Source organism: Cydia fagiglandana, chromosome Z (assembly GCF_963556715.1).
Source record: "Cydia fagiglandana chromosome Z, ilCydFagi1.1, whole genome shotgun sequence".
NCBI lineage: Eukaryota > Metazoa > Arthropoda > Insecta > Lepidoptera > Tortricidae > Cydia > Cydia fagiglandana.
This window is the reverse complement of record NC_085959.1, coordinates 21,652,994-21,668,180: the sequence shown is the minus strand read 5'-3', so window position 1 is coordinate 21,668,180 and position 15,187 is coordinate 21,652,994. Positions and strand designations below refer to the sequence as shown.

The 15,187-nt window shown below is 37.0% G+C and overlaps 1 protein-coding gene across 1 annotated transcript in view; it reads left to right on the top strand.

Annotated features, from left to right (window-relative positions):
- The window catches only part of LOC134679057 (DNA-binding protein D-ETS-3), an 81,718-nt gene that overhangs the window by 58,591 nt on the left and 7,940 nt on the right, over positions 1-15,187 (top strand). The window contains exon 6 of the mRNA XM_063537896.1: positions 13,786-13,833. Within this exon, the coding sequence (XP_063393966.1) occupies positions 13,786-13,833 (48 nt within the window). The remainder of the gene's footprint in view (positions 1-13,785; positions 13,834-15,187) is intronic.

Below are 15,187 nucleotides of genomic sequence, written 5' to 3'. Positions count from 1 at the left end.
GCGCAGTTTGGAAACCCTACCATAATGTTCATAGTGATAGAGTGGAGCGAGTACAAAAGAAGTTTGTTAGAACCCTCGATTTTAGAACTGGTCATACTCACCTTAACTATAATGAATCTCTGACACATCATAAACTCCAAACTCTTGCTAGTCGACGAGACTGTGTAGACTCTGTCCTACTTTTCAAAATATTGAATAATGTGTTAGATGTCCCCTCACTACTACATCAAATACATTTGAGAGTTCCTCATAGACGTCAGCGCCAATGTCAGAAGAAAAAAATGTTTTCCATTCCCTATAGTAGAACATGCTATGTAAAAAATGTATTTATGAGACGTGTTTGTAAACTTTTTAACGAAAATGAAAAACTTTATAGTTTAGATTTGTTTAACTGTTCCATAAATTCACTAAAACGTGCTTTTCGGTAATTAATTAAGTATGTAATTTTTCATTACTTATGTCTCTTTCCGGTAATTTAATCAATACCCATTAATTTCACTCCGACTCTCGTGAGTATACCTATATGTTCAAACTAATCTAGTACCTTATGTTTATGTTACTTTATTTTACAGACTGCAATTTTTATATATAATAAGGAAACTCCAGGTCTTAATTTAAGAAATATTTTTGTAAACCTATTTGTAAACGACTGTTTGTTTCTTCTTAAATAAATAAATAAATAAAAAAAATTAAACTGTAGGCCGTACTCCTCATACTGACCAACATTAGTTCAGCGACTTTTAAAAATAACTTGTGGTTTGATTTTTAACATACTTTAAAGTTTATTCTAAGACGCAATGTATTGCGAATTTTGTTACGTTTAAAGCGTGACAAGCAACGTCAATCACAATGATATGGCGTGGCGATGGCGTCCATTGCAGATAATATTTATTTTGTATGAAAAATAGGGACACTAAATACTTCATAATATTTAAAAGTTGTCGGACAAAAGTGTCACCGTTTGAGGAGTACAATCTATGTTTTAAATGTTTTAATTATTTGCTGGTGTTACAGGCCACACCCGGTATAATAGCTCAATACTCGCTAAGTGTTAACTTTGTTTAATTTAGAATATTTGTAGGTATGTACTTCATTAAGGAAGCGTTGGTGGCCTAGCGGTAAGAGCGTGCGACTTGCAATCCTTGGTCGCGGGTTCAAACCCCGGCTCGTACCAATGAGTTTTTCGGAACTTGTGTACGAAATATCATTTGATATTTACTAGTCGCTTTTCGGTGAAGGAAAACATCGTGAGGAAACCGGACTAATCCCAATAAGACCTAGTTTCCCCTTTGGGTTGGAAGGTCAGATGGCAGTCGCTTTCGTAAAAACTAGTGCCTACGTCAAATCATGGGATTAGTTGTCAAGCGGACCCCAGGCTCCTATGTGAGCCGTGGCAAAATGCCGGGATAACGCGAGGAAGAAGATGTACTTCATTGAATATTCCAATTTACGTAGATTTTTTTGCGTTTATAGTAACAATGAACACTGTATAATTTATACTCTTTTATTTTCATGTAGGTAGGTAGGTACTTATATTCACAAAAAAAACAAATGAAACTTTTTATGTGTAAATTTTATTTTATTTACAAAAGACACCTAGCTAGAGTAAGACCAAGAAAAGTCTGCAGTGGATTTGATAGCCTACGCAGTGCAAGTATTATTTTAAACGTCAAACTTCTATGACATTATGATGTATAAATATCACTGGTACTGCGAAGGCTATCAAAATCGCTGCAGACTTTTCGTGGCTTAATTCTAGCTATAATGCAATGTGTTATGCGCGAATGTGTTTAATTTTACTATTGCGCATAACAGAAGGATACAAAAAAACGCGTTTATTGCTAAAAAAACATTTTGATACAAGGTTTTCTCACCGTCTAGCAATCAGCGAGACAATTCTAACAAACCCAAACACTATTGTGTTGCGTTGTTATCACAGAGCTCCTATGGCTATTCTCCTGTGGCCATCAGCCATTCAGCATATATGTAGGTGCTTACATTTAGGTATGTGAAGTTTCAGCTCAATCGAATAATGGGACGTTGGTGTAAGTTATATAAATACATACATACAAACATTACAAGATAAATAAAGCTTGTAACAAGGCATTCTTTTTCATGGATCCCTTGATCTTTTTCTCAGCGAAAATGTAGTCTGATTGCTCAAAGAAAATGGCGGGCAACTATATTTTTTCGTTCAAAAACGGTAAACGTAGGTGTGTTGAACAATATCGCGCCATAAGTTTTACTTATGCTTACAGGTAGGTATTTACCATACTACTTTTATGTTATACTAGCTGTTGCCCGCGACTTCGTCCGCGTGGAATCTATCTTCAACATTTTACATCTTTAGTACCTATAATTTTAATATCCAAGCAATGTTGAAATTAAGTACTTTTCTTTTTTAGCAAGTTGTATGAAGTTTTAAGTCAAGTGGATTTTGATGTTGGTTGCTGAAATTAGTTTTCTTGTATTCTCATAATAGGTACGTATGCCCTTATACAAAGATTCAAGTTCCGCATTCCGCACTCACAAAATATCTGATCTCCATACAAACTTTCAACCCCTTTTTCACCACCTTAGGGGATGAATTTTCAAAAACGCTGAAATGAGTTTTCTTGTATTTTAATTTAAAACGTTTTTACAAAGTTTCAAGTTGCCTTGCTTAAAATCAAATTTGCACCCGCAGATGAACTTCCATCCCCTTTTTAACCCCCTTAGGGGTTGAAATTCCAAAAACGCTGCAATTACTTTTTTTTTTAATCGGCTATTATGCCTTTCTAAGAAGTTTCAAAACCATTTGTATTGGAATCAAACTTTCAACCAACCCCTTTTTAACCTTGTTAGGGGATGAATATTACAAAACGCTGAAATTACTTTTCCTGTCTTCTAATAATATCCCTAAATACAAAGATTCAAGTCCACCACTTGAACTTTCAACCCCTTTTTCACCACCTTGGGGGATGAATTTTCTAAAACGCTGAAATTAGTTTTCTTGTATTTGAATTTGATACTTTATTACAAAGTTTCAAGTTCCTAACTTAAAATAAAATTTGCACCCGAAGACGAACTTTCATCCCCTTTTTAACCCCCTTAGGGGTTGAATTTCCAAAAACGTTGCAATCACTTTTTTTTTGTAATCGGCTATTATGCCTTTCTACGAAGTTTCAAAGCATTTGTAATGGATTAAAATTTTCAACCCCTTTTTAACCCTGTTAGGGGATGAATTTTACAAAACGCTGAAATTACTTTTCCTGTCTTCTAATAATATCCCTAAATACAAAGATTCAAGTCCACCACTTGAATTTTTTTTTGATATCCATACAAACTTTCAACCCCTTTTTCACCACCTTAGGGGATGAATTTTCAAAAACGCTGAAATGAGTTTTCTTGTATTTTAATTTAAAACGTTTTTACAAAGTTTCAAGTTGCCTTGCTTAAAATCAAATTTGCACCCGCAGATGAACTTCCATCCCCTTTTTAACCCCCTTAGGGGTTGAAATTCCAAAAACGCTGCAATTACTTTTTTTTTTAATCGGCTATTATGCCTTTCTAAGAAGTTTCAAAACCATTTGTATTGGAATCAAACTTTCAACCAACCCCTTTTTAACCTTGTTAGGGGATGAATATTACAAAACGCTGAAATTACTTTTCCTGTCTTCTAATAATATCCCTAAATACAAAGATTCAAGTCCACCACTTGAACTTTCAACCCCTTTTTCACCACCTTGGGGGATGAATTTTCTAAAACGCTGAAATTAGTTTTCTTGTATTTGAATTTGATACTTTATTACAAAGTTTCAAGTTCCTAACTTAAAATAAAATTTGCACCCGAAGACGAACTTTCATCCCCTTTTTAACCCCCTTAGGGGTTGAATTTCCAAAAACGTTGCAATCACTTTTTTTTTGTAATCGGCTATTATGCCTTTCTACGAAGTTTCAAAGCATTTGTAATGGATTAAAATTTTCAACCCCTTTTTAACCCTGTTAGGGGATGAATTTTACAAAACGCTGAAATTACTTTTCCTGTCTTCTAATAATATCCCTAAATACAAAGATTCAAGTCCACCACTTGAATTTTTTTTTGATATCCATACAAACTTTCAACCCCTTTTTCACCACCTTAGGGGATGAATTTTCAAAAACGCTGAAATGAGTTTTCTTGTATTTTAATAATATATCTTTTTACGAAGTTTCGAATTCCTAGCTTAAAATAAAACTTTAACCCCATACACACTTTCATCCCCTTTTTAACCCCCTTAGGGGATGAATATCTCAAAATCGCTTCTTATCTCTTGTACACTTTATAAATGCAATCTGGTGTGCAAATTTCAACTTTCTAGCTTTTGTAGTTTCGGCTCTGCGTTGATGAATCAGTCAGTCAGTCAGTCAGTCAGTCAGTCAGGACACTTGCATTTATATATATAGATAGATAGATAGATAGGTATTGTTACACGTAAATTACAGAGCTCTTGTTATTTTATCGACTATTTCATTCCGATTTATGCCTAAGAAATTCGTGTTGCTGAAAATATCAATCGTGGCTCAAGAAAAAATATACTGGTAAGGCAGTCAGGTGTGGTGTAATAAACTATAACTGTCGTGTTTTTTTATTAAGAAAAGAACAAATGGAGACGGGCGGAGAGTGGCGCGGGTGGCTCGGGCTCGGCTCGATTTCATTAGAAAACATTGGTGTTTGCCCGCGTGTCAGCCGCGTGTCTGCCGGCGACCGCAGGGGTCACGGGCTCGGGTTACTCGGTGCGTGGGGCTGCTCTGATTTTCGGCTTTTGCTTGAGCAAAGATAGGCGGTTTAATAATAAAAGACTAAAGCTATTAGCAACATGACGACGTTGTAACATAGGTATTCACATTACAAATGACCAGTATTTAGGTATTTCCCTATTTATGAACCGAGAATATCGTCGTATCTGTTAGCCATTGAAAGAGACAACTAGGTTATTCCTTATTTGCATTATTTCCCCGTACTTAAATACACTAAAAACTTAAAAAGTACCTAGTACGTAGTTAAATGCACGTATGCATTACAAGTACGAATATAACCAATACCTTTCTAAACAAACAGATACCGTACTCGTAAATGCCTCGCTGACAGCAAAATTACTGACCTACTTTCATTAATCACGATATTTCAGTAGGTATGCACTAAATTGTGTTTGTCAAACGCGCCTCGTCGTGAAGGCGTCTCAAAACATAGATTCTGATATTTATTCAAATCGAGTGCGTGCCTGTTCCTAAAACCCTGTATGGCATGCTACAATAAAATAAATATCTAATACTATCAACGACTAAATTCAAACGAATATACCAGTACAATTACTCATGGAAACCCTAATAACAATGCAATAGTGTCTACTGTTTAATAAAGAAAGTGATCTTTTACCTGGGAGCTACCCTGTCAATATCCATCACCTCGACACCCCAGCCACGATACTCTGACACCAGCTTTAATTGCTCCTATATAAAATAATATTATTAGAAAAAATGTTTGGGCAACGTTTGATCAGACCCACCCAGAGACCTGCTGACAAGGCAAACAACTCATGCAAACAAGGGAGTAAAAAACCCAAGGAAATCAAAACGCTATTTCGACGAGCGGTGCCTCAAAGGACAACACTGTCCTTAACGTGTGCGGGCACTAATGCTGTAGGTAGATACATAAATATATTTTATACTCGCTTTTATTTTAGTTAGATCGTCGTCTGATGTAATAAAGAAAAAGTTAAACATTCTCACCATAAGACAATCCTGATAATAATGAAAACATACCGACTCGTACCTATTTTTAACCTAGTAACAATAAATAATAGAGAAATAATAAAAACAATAGGTACATAATCATTAAATAGTAGCACGACAAGGTCAAAAATGAAATATCAAAATAAAAGATAGTAAGGAGAAATGGCTTTGACCAAATCTGGGGGCCGATTTTTTAAATTCGATTGCTCGATTTCGTCACTCGGAAATCAGTGGAAAACAGCGATATTATACTAATTTTTGAAATACGAGCGATAGAAATTTGGAATCTAGTGGTATTGACCACTCGTTTTCAATTCTATTAGTAGAATTTAAATGCTTAGTAGTGAAGATATTATTGAACGAAATACACGAAATCGAGCGGTCGAATTTCAAAAATCGGCCCCCTGGTACGACTTCGCTTGTGAAATGATAGAGAACTGTTTAGAATCAGAACTCGTTTGATCAAAACCCACGGCCGACTTCTAACATCACGGTCGATTGATCGCAAAAAACAATTACTAACCAATAATCATATGTCTTAACAAATAGAAATGTCAAAATATATCTGCGGGGAGACTTTATTGAATCCGAGATTGGGGCACGGCGAATCGCAATCAAATAGCTAATGCTATAGGGGCCTCGAAATTGCACTAACGACTACGACTAGGGGACTACCCGGCAGTAATGTACTGAAATCGATTAATTATCCTTTTATTATTATTTTATGGCCTCCACTAGGACTGCTTCATTGTCTGCCAGGCAGTATTTTACTTTTGGAACTGACTTGCGCTGATTCAGTACCGCATACACTTATTTTAATTACTGCCCAAAAATTACGCATCCGGGTTTGTTCATAATGTTCGTAATTATTCTAGTATTTTTGTATTAGTATATATTTGGATAGTCAGCATAAATAATACCTAATAGTTGTCTCTAATTGTTGTTAAAAATGTATCTGCCGTAGTAATAATTGGGTTACATATAATGTAGAGACATATATCTCTTTTCGTAAAGCTATTAGAGAATTATAGATACTGAACTCGTAGTGTCATCACTAGGTACCTAGTTCCTTTTGATTTTTGACTGTACATATTTCCTGGTATGTATAGTGAGACCTTTTGGACTTATTATATGCAATCGACAAGCGTTTAATAACATTTACTTCAACGTTTTCGTTTTCGTCGTTTTGTAGTGCATCCGTTTTCAGTATGTTGTAGTATGTTTTTTAACTGCATTATACTTTTAACAATGTGGACAGGACAGTTTATTTCATATCATAATGTAAAATTAAGGGCCAAAATAAATAAAAAAGTGACCAACATTATTATTGATCGACGGATGTCCATGGTGGTGTCATAATTGGAATACAAATTCGCTCTTTGACGCCGTCGGGAGGGCCGTGATTTGGCCTTTTGTGCGTCACGCGTTAAACTCCTTCAAGCCTCTAGCTACACCCTACCATTATGCTCAGTGAAAATCAAAAACCGATGTAAACTTGTAAGGCTTAGAGTCTCTTTCTGCTTACCTTCATGCATGACTGGCGATTTTAGGTTTAATGCTTAAGTAATAAGAACGATTTTGATGTTGTCAAAAAATACCATTCTCGGTGGTCTGGTTTGACGGTCGTTACATTAGATACTGTATTGCGTGCATATAAAGCTTAATTCGCTTTGTGCGTGATGGAAGTGTGTTTTATCAGCGAGATTAGTGTTGGTAATGGACGCATAATTACAGTAGAAAAGGCTAACATCGTAAGGTTCATTTGGTGTGCAGCAATCGCTTCTCCATAAAGCTTGCTAAAGGGGTTCGGCTCGGGTGCGATCCGCTTGATTCACTTATCAACAAACAGTATGCGAATCTGGTACAGAGTAACGATGAGGAAAAATGTACATTACATGATGGACTTGTGTATATTTTTCATTTTAAGATCTCGGTTTTTCAATCTTATTAAGTACTATTTTAATCGGGTAATTTTATTTACTAAATGACTTCAAGATTGTAAAATACGAATAGGTATCTACTTCAAGGCAGTTTTCCTTAGGAGAATATAATTATTTCAATACCAGCAATATTTAGGTAGGAGCAGCAGAAGGTCTGTAGGACAGCAAACAGTGAGGGCGCCGTGTTTGCCATGGGAATGTATAGCGGAGATCGCGCGGGGAGGCGACAGAGCATGCCGCACCACGGGAGACTTATTGTTCGACAGACTCGCTAAATAAAAATGAGATATCACTGTGTGAAATATAAAAAAAAAGATTATATAAGTCTGAAGTCATATTACAGCGGATATTTTCAATAAATTGATAAAAGTATCGTACGTATTATAAAATGGTAAAATTCTCACATAAAAATATTAATGTACTTATATTTTTTTATTCAACTAATCTTCTTCTTCATATTAAGCGGGACCAGAAGGTAGCGACGCTTAACGCCTTGTCTGTTGCGTCCCGTAGATCTTGCACGGAACATATATTCAACTAATCTAATACATAACTATAAAACAGTCTTAGACAGATAGTTTGTGTTAATAGCACATTACGATACAATTTAAGTGCGAACAATAGGAAAGTCGCAAAGAGTGGCGATAAATTAAAACACGACCAAAGGGAGTGTTCTAAATCGACACCAGTTGCGAATTACCTATTCTCACATGTATCGTACAACGTTTTACAGTACGTACTGCCCTTACGGTTACGTAATGTGCTAATTATCGCACTAGTGCGGTAAGGTAGCACCATATGTAATGTAAACTTCATTGAAGTCATAGATTTTTATATGTTATTAGTGTTATTAGTGTTATTACTGTAAATTATAGCCACCGGATTGACATGATCCAGTCAGTTCAGTCACATATGAGAACAACTAGATATTTTGAAGCGTAGGATAAATAAGTAGGTATAACATTACGTACGATAACACAAGTAAAAGGCATGTTCATCCAAACACAAATTTGACAACTCGAACGGAAACCCATTCAAGCAAATATACGAAAACAATCATAGCGAGGCATAACTCGAAACTGAAGGCCGGGCCGTTCGTCCTACCAATTTCGATCGCAAATTGAAAACGTAATCACTTTCCAGAATTCTATTTGCGAGTTCACGGGATATAACTTGATTTGTGACGTATGTACAGGTGTCGAATAGATTTTTATTTCAATTAACTTCTAGGCTAGTTTTCAAGAATAAAACAGCATTGTGAACTTGTAATGATTATAGGAAGATATGTAGATAGTTTATTCAAATATAATTATATTATATTATGTGTTATACATATAACATGGACAGAGATGACTGAAATAATCCATCCATAAAATCATAAATTTTGCATCGATGTATCGATATCGATATAAACGTGACATAAACAGATATCTATTTTCCACAGATTGTAGCCCCGCACATTGGAAATTAAAAGTATTAAAACGACGGCTATTCCTAACTGAAGCCTCGTTCTTTCGTTTTGTCGATTTACAGTCTTCTTCTTGGCGTTATCCCGGCATTTTGCCACGGCTCATGAGAGCCTGGGGTCCGCTGGACAACTAATCCCATGATTTGACGTAGGCACTAGTTTTTACGAAAGCGACTGCCATCTGACCTTCCAACCCAGAGGGTAAACTAGGCCTTATTGGGATTAGTCCGGTTTCCTCACGATGTTTTCCTTCACCGAAAAGCGACTGGTATATATCAAATGATATTTCGTACATAAGTTCCGAAAAACTCATTGGTACGAGCCGGGGTTTGAACCCGCGACCTCCAGATTGCAAGTCGCACGCTCTCACCGCTAGGCCACCAGCGCTTTTTTTTTCGATTTACAGTGCCCTTAGATATTCCGTAGCAGGGCATATTTATCGCTAGCACAGACAAAACATCCTCCAGACTTAAGCATAGTCGCGCTACCCCCTCTGCCACGCATATGGTAATTTTACTCCATGTTCGAGTTGAAAGTGTCTATGTGTGACGTCCGTGTCTTTGAACGGTCCAATCACGGCACGGGACTTCGCTCACCTCGTCCCGCGCACCCCCGCTTTTTTGGCACCATCGGTTGCATGAAATAATTGCTCTAAACTCGGTCTAGAGGATTCCTAGTCTATGATCGCTAGGCACAACATGCACGGGAATGCCGTTGTGAGAAACTATTTAGTCCATGTCTACTAGTTTTTAACTCCGTTACAACGTAAACGAAGATATGAATTTCGCATTCTTGTAGTTGCAAATAAATTCACAGCAATTGCTGACAACGATTGTGATAGATCTTTTCAGTCATTCTTACTTAAATATGTAAGGAGCTTCGAGAATCCGCTTCGCATCGGCTTCGCTTGCAATTCGCTCCCACATAAAAGTAGTCATTTATCATAATCATCTCGATTATATCGCGCCTCGCCCCTCCAACGGAGCCATTTAACCACCCTCGATTTAACTGTTATTGTGAACATTTTTGATTCCAAACGTGTCTTTTGTTAGAAGCTTAGTCACGGCTACGCTAGGCATTTTGAGTGGTTACAAATTCATTTTTTATCTAGTAAATGATGATTTGACAGCCAGACGAGCACTGACTTTTCTTCTTTGAAAATTACTGCGTATTAGCGCATAAAAAGCGTATGAAAAATATGTACCTATACTTTTATAAGTATTTGAATATCTATAATCTAGGTTTGCGTTACACCTTATCGTTATAGTAAGACCTATTATTAATGGTGAGCTAAAGGTAGGTATTGCATTCTAGTTGTAATATTTGAATTCAACACTTTCGTTTATTCAAAAAAAGAATCTCAGTAACACTATTACAAGCGAAAACATTGCGAAAAAGTTGCATTAAATCATGTTAACTAAGTGGTCTCACTAAACAGCATTCCTCACTTATTTAGTCGTCAGTTGGCGGAATGGGGTAAAAAGAAAATTATTGTAATGTGTGTTTTATGAAAACGTAGAACAGCCAGACGGACGCGCTCGCGTGTACAAATACGTTATTATTAGCGTGAGATGTTGACCAGTTGAAAGCAAATACATATTACCTTTTTAGTACAATGTTGGTGGCAAACACGCGTACATCTCGGTACAGCTGGGAACGTCGTGAATATTTACGATAACTTAAAACATAGTGACTCCTTGTAGCCCTCCTATAGTCCGTTGTGACTCATGGGTAAACTGAGGCAGAAAAATCCTTTGGAGCCACCTCGTATGGACCACCTCGTAGGATACGAGTAAATGGCTTGCCGTCGGCGAATATCTCGGCAACCAAAAACGGTTTTTGGTATCATATCGAATATCCAATCAATTAAATTAAATAAGTTAAATAAAATAATATGTATAAGTTAAAATCCAGATAAATGGTTCAATTTGTTATCCAGGCTCACAGATCTACATACAATAAATGTACAAAATTGTCTTTCAAATAGCAAACGTGCGTCGAAATCAGAATGATGGGCATCATCGGAATGAGTGTCATCAGCTCAGCTCTAAAAGTGGCCACGTGTTTTAGGGTTCCGTACCCAAAGGGTAAAACGGGACCCTATTACTAAGACTCTGCTGTCCGTCCGTCCGTCCGTCCGTCTGTCACCAGGCTGTATCTAACGAACCGTGACAGCTAGACAGTTGAAATTTTCACAGATGATGTATTTTTGTTGCCGCTATAACAACAAATACTAAAAACAGAATAAAATAAAGATTTAAGTGGGGCTCCCATACAACGAACGTGATTTTTGACCGAAATTAAGCAACGTCGGGCGGGGTCAGTAGGTACTTGGATGGGTGACCGTTTTTTTTTTGCCTTTTTTGCATTATGGTACGGAACCCTTGTCCAACTTGCACTTGCCCGGTTTTTCATTTGTAGTCTGCCTCTTGCACGCTCACGAAATAAATCTGTGTTCAGTTCAGGTTAGTATTTAACTAATTTAGGACATGTTATTGTAGGCACCTATATTCCTATATAGGAAATATGAGTCGCTTAATTTCAAACTTTGGTAAATCCGTCTGTCAGATTATGCGACTTGGGGGCTATTCATAAATTACGTCATTTCAAATTAGGGGGGGGGGGGGGCTGGACATCGGATGACGGTAGCATGAAGCAGGAGGAAATGGGGTCATTTAAAGCATGATCTTTGGATGATTATAGGGGGGGGGGTCAAAAATCCTCAAAAATAGATGACGTAATTTATGGACAGCCCCTTGGGTATTAGGGTATAAAGGTAATACGGTAGATATGCTGTTTTTAACGCAGGTCTGGAACTCAGCGTTAATGTAATTTTACATCCCTGGATTTAATTTGGCGACCATAGATGTACAAATTCAATTATACGGTATAACTTTTCTCGAAAATACCTTGACACATTAAGAAATAATTTTCACTCGGAGTGTCTTGTACCTTACCTACTGTTAGTCGATCTAAAATTGCATAGAATAACACCATAATAACAAAGTGCGTTTTTTTACTCAGTAGTATTACTTATTTATGTGATTAAATTCACAAAATTCGTTAATTTTGCTTGACCAACCAAATGTTCACGACCCCATAACTAGTGTCGTTATAAATACATCGGCCCCGCCACCAAAAATTCGTCACAAACACCCCACTTTACAATCCGAGAGCTAATTCAAGTGTCGTTAAAAATTACTATTTTATTATAACATTAACAAAGGCGCAAACTGTCGTTAGGGGAACGCTTTTGTTTCAATTTCATTGTATTGATAATTTGCATAGAAACCGGCGCGAGCATGTATTACGCTTTTAATGAATATGGTAAAGGAGAACGTTTATGATCTCGAATGTAAAAAGACCGGGCGAGTACAATTATATTTTACAACTTGGGTCATGCTTGGGTCTATTATGGAGAATTCAATCTTGGTCATGGACTACAATACAAAATAAAAAATATGTACCTAGTACGTTTCAAGTAATATATAGTAATATAATAGCATTGTAAGAGCCACCCCACAATTGGCGTATCCCGAGCGTCGATGTCTAGTCAACTCTATCTGCCGTATTCGAAATTCAAGATATTCACAAGAGACGACACGTACTAGATCCATTCTAGATACGTTATAGTTTAGATATCAACTAGTTCTCTTTTGCGGCGCAATTCGGGCAACCAATGTCACTTTTACGTTAGATAGAGTAAGATATCTATTAGATGTGAATTGGATCTCTAAGTCATATCCTGTGGAAATCGTTCAAGAGTATCTCCAGAATCGCGCAAATGTAAAATTTTACAGGTTAGATCTTAAAACATATCGTTATCGTATCTTGGTGATGTCTAATAGATGTCTATTTCGTAATCCGAGTCGGGCCCCTAGTCCACTCTATGGCTGCTGCTCGACGCAAAGTAGGTGCAACTGCGCAGCGACGCCATTTTCCATAGCTCTGACTAGACGCCGACGTTCAAAAGACGCTAGTGTAGGGTGACCCTTAAACACTTCTTTTGTAGAAAGTAAATCTTCTACGATCAACGTAGTAAGGCTTATCTTACCACTCTACTTGTAGCATGGAATCCACGGCATGCACTCCTTCGCAAAACGACAGTCAGAAACTTACCGCAGGCCTATCTATGCAAATTCAGTCAGGTGCAGGTCCCCTTCTCATTATACCTGTTTGAAATGCAATCTATGCACTGTATCGGAGTTTTTTCGTGGGCGCTGTTGTCGGCATGGTCGCCCCGGGCAACGTTATCTTTCGAAGCGTCTAGGCCTATGTATCACAGGCGTGAAAAGCAGGATCTAGAGATAACCATGTCTACAGTGTAGGAAAGCCAAGAGAGACGATGCAATAGCTGGTATAAACGCTAAAAAGTATTTGATTTCCTACTGAATGACCAGTTCAAAGGTTTCACTATCATTGCAAATAGTAAGACTAATTTGCTTTGAAAAATAACCCAATAATATCACTAGATGGTTTCAGATCAATTATTTCAGAGAAAGGCAACCGTCAAAATTAGGTGAGATGATTGTCTAAAAAATGAATCATATTAAATTACTTACAAAGAAAAACGATTGTTAAAATAAGAAATGCATTGTTAATATTGCTTTTTGTTTGTTACAGATCCTTATCAAATGTTTGGTCCAACGAGTAGTCGTCTGGCGAATTCAGGTAATTTAATATAGGTACAAAGTTAACTTTAGATGATATTGATAAGCTATTTATATTATCGGTACCTACTTTCAATATAAATTTTTGTAATTTAAAAAAGATAGACCGTTTAGTACTGTGTATTGGAAATCCAGCCAGCAATCAATCGGTAACTGTCCAACTGAAACAGGATCTAAGAAATCTTAGAGCATTTAATAACTGGAGTCGCCTTTAAGAGCTTACCCCTCTGCCGAAAACCTTGCACAATTGTGCAAACTCTTGTATGGACTGACGTTTATCTGACATGGCTATTTGTACGTTACGTACAAAATAGCCGTACATTTGACGTGCCCCTCCCCCACAAAAATTAGCAGACAGTTTTGTACAGCCAAAGCGTCTCCAGTTACTAAATGCTCTAAGTAAGAAATTGATAAAACATTGGTACTTACTTCTATCACCTAAATAGGTTTCTGCTATAGGTACTTTTTTACTTGTCTTTCCTGCAACCTTGATTTAACTACCTGCAATTTAATTGAAGAGAGATATTCTTAATACTTTCAGAACTAATAAAGCCGTAGGTACTTGCCTATAAAGCCGAACTATAGGTTCTAAGGATAACGGGATCAGAATTATCGGATTTTTAACAACTGAGGTTGCATAAAAACAATAAAATGGACACTTTAAACGACCGAAATCAATTTCTCATTATTCAATCCTGACTAATTCATATCTGGCAAGGTGAAAGTGGCCAGGGGTGACCTGCAGGCTGACCTCTGAGAAAGTAGGGTGACCAGGTCTCACGCGGCGCGAGCACGCGAGATCGCGATAACAAACCCCATTCAAGGGTTTTCAGGCTTACGAGTGTATGGCGCCCCGCGTTAAATGATCCATGAACTGCTTTAGCTTGTTTTCAAGCTTTCACAAACAAACATTGTCCTAAACAGTCGCCTGACCGTTGTCTGTTTGTCGGTCTGTAATCAAATCTTGCAAGTTAAATTTGATCCACTTCCCGGTTTCCGATTGAGCTGAAATTTGGCATGCATGTATAAATCGGATAACAATGCAATATTATGGTACCATCGAGCTGATCTGATGATGGAGACAGGAGGTGGCCATAGGAACTCTGTGATGAAACAACGCAACCTAATTGTGTTAGGGCTTTTTAGAATCGTCTCGATGAGTATTAGTTGTCTGTCGTAAGAAAAGTACAATCAGCGATATTTTTTTTCCAAAAACTTATTATCAATTATCTTCTCGCTGAAAAATATAAACTGCCCTAAATCAGTAGTTTAACAAGTTAAAATATATTAAAGTGACACTGTTTGCTAGAACTCGCTAAGGTTAAATTGTAAATCTAATCAAATTGTTCTGCCAC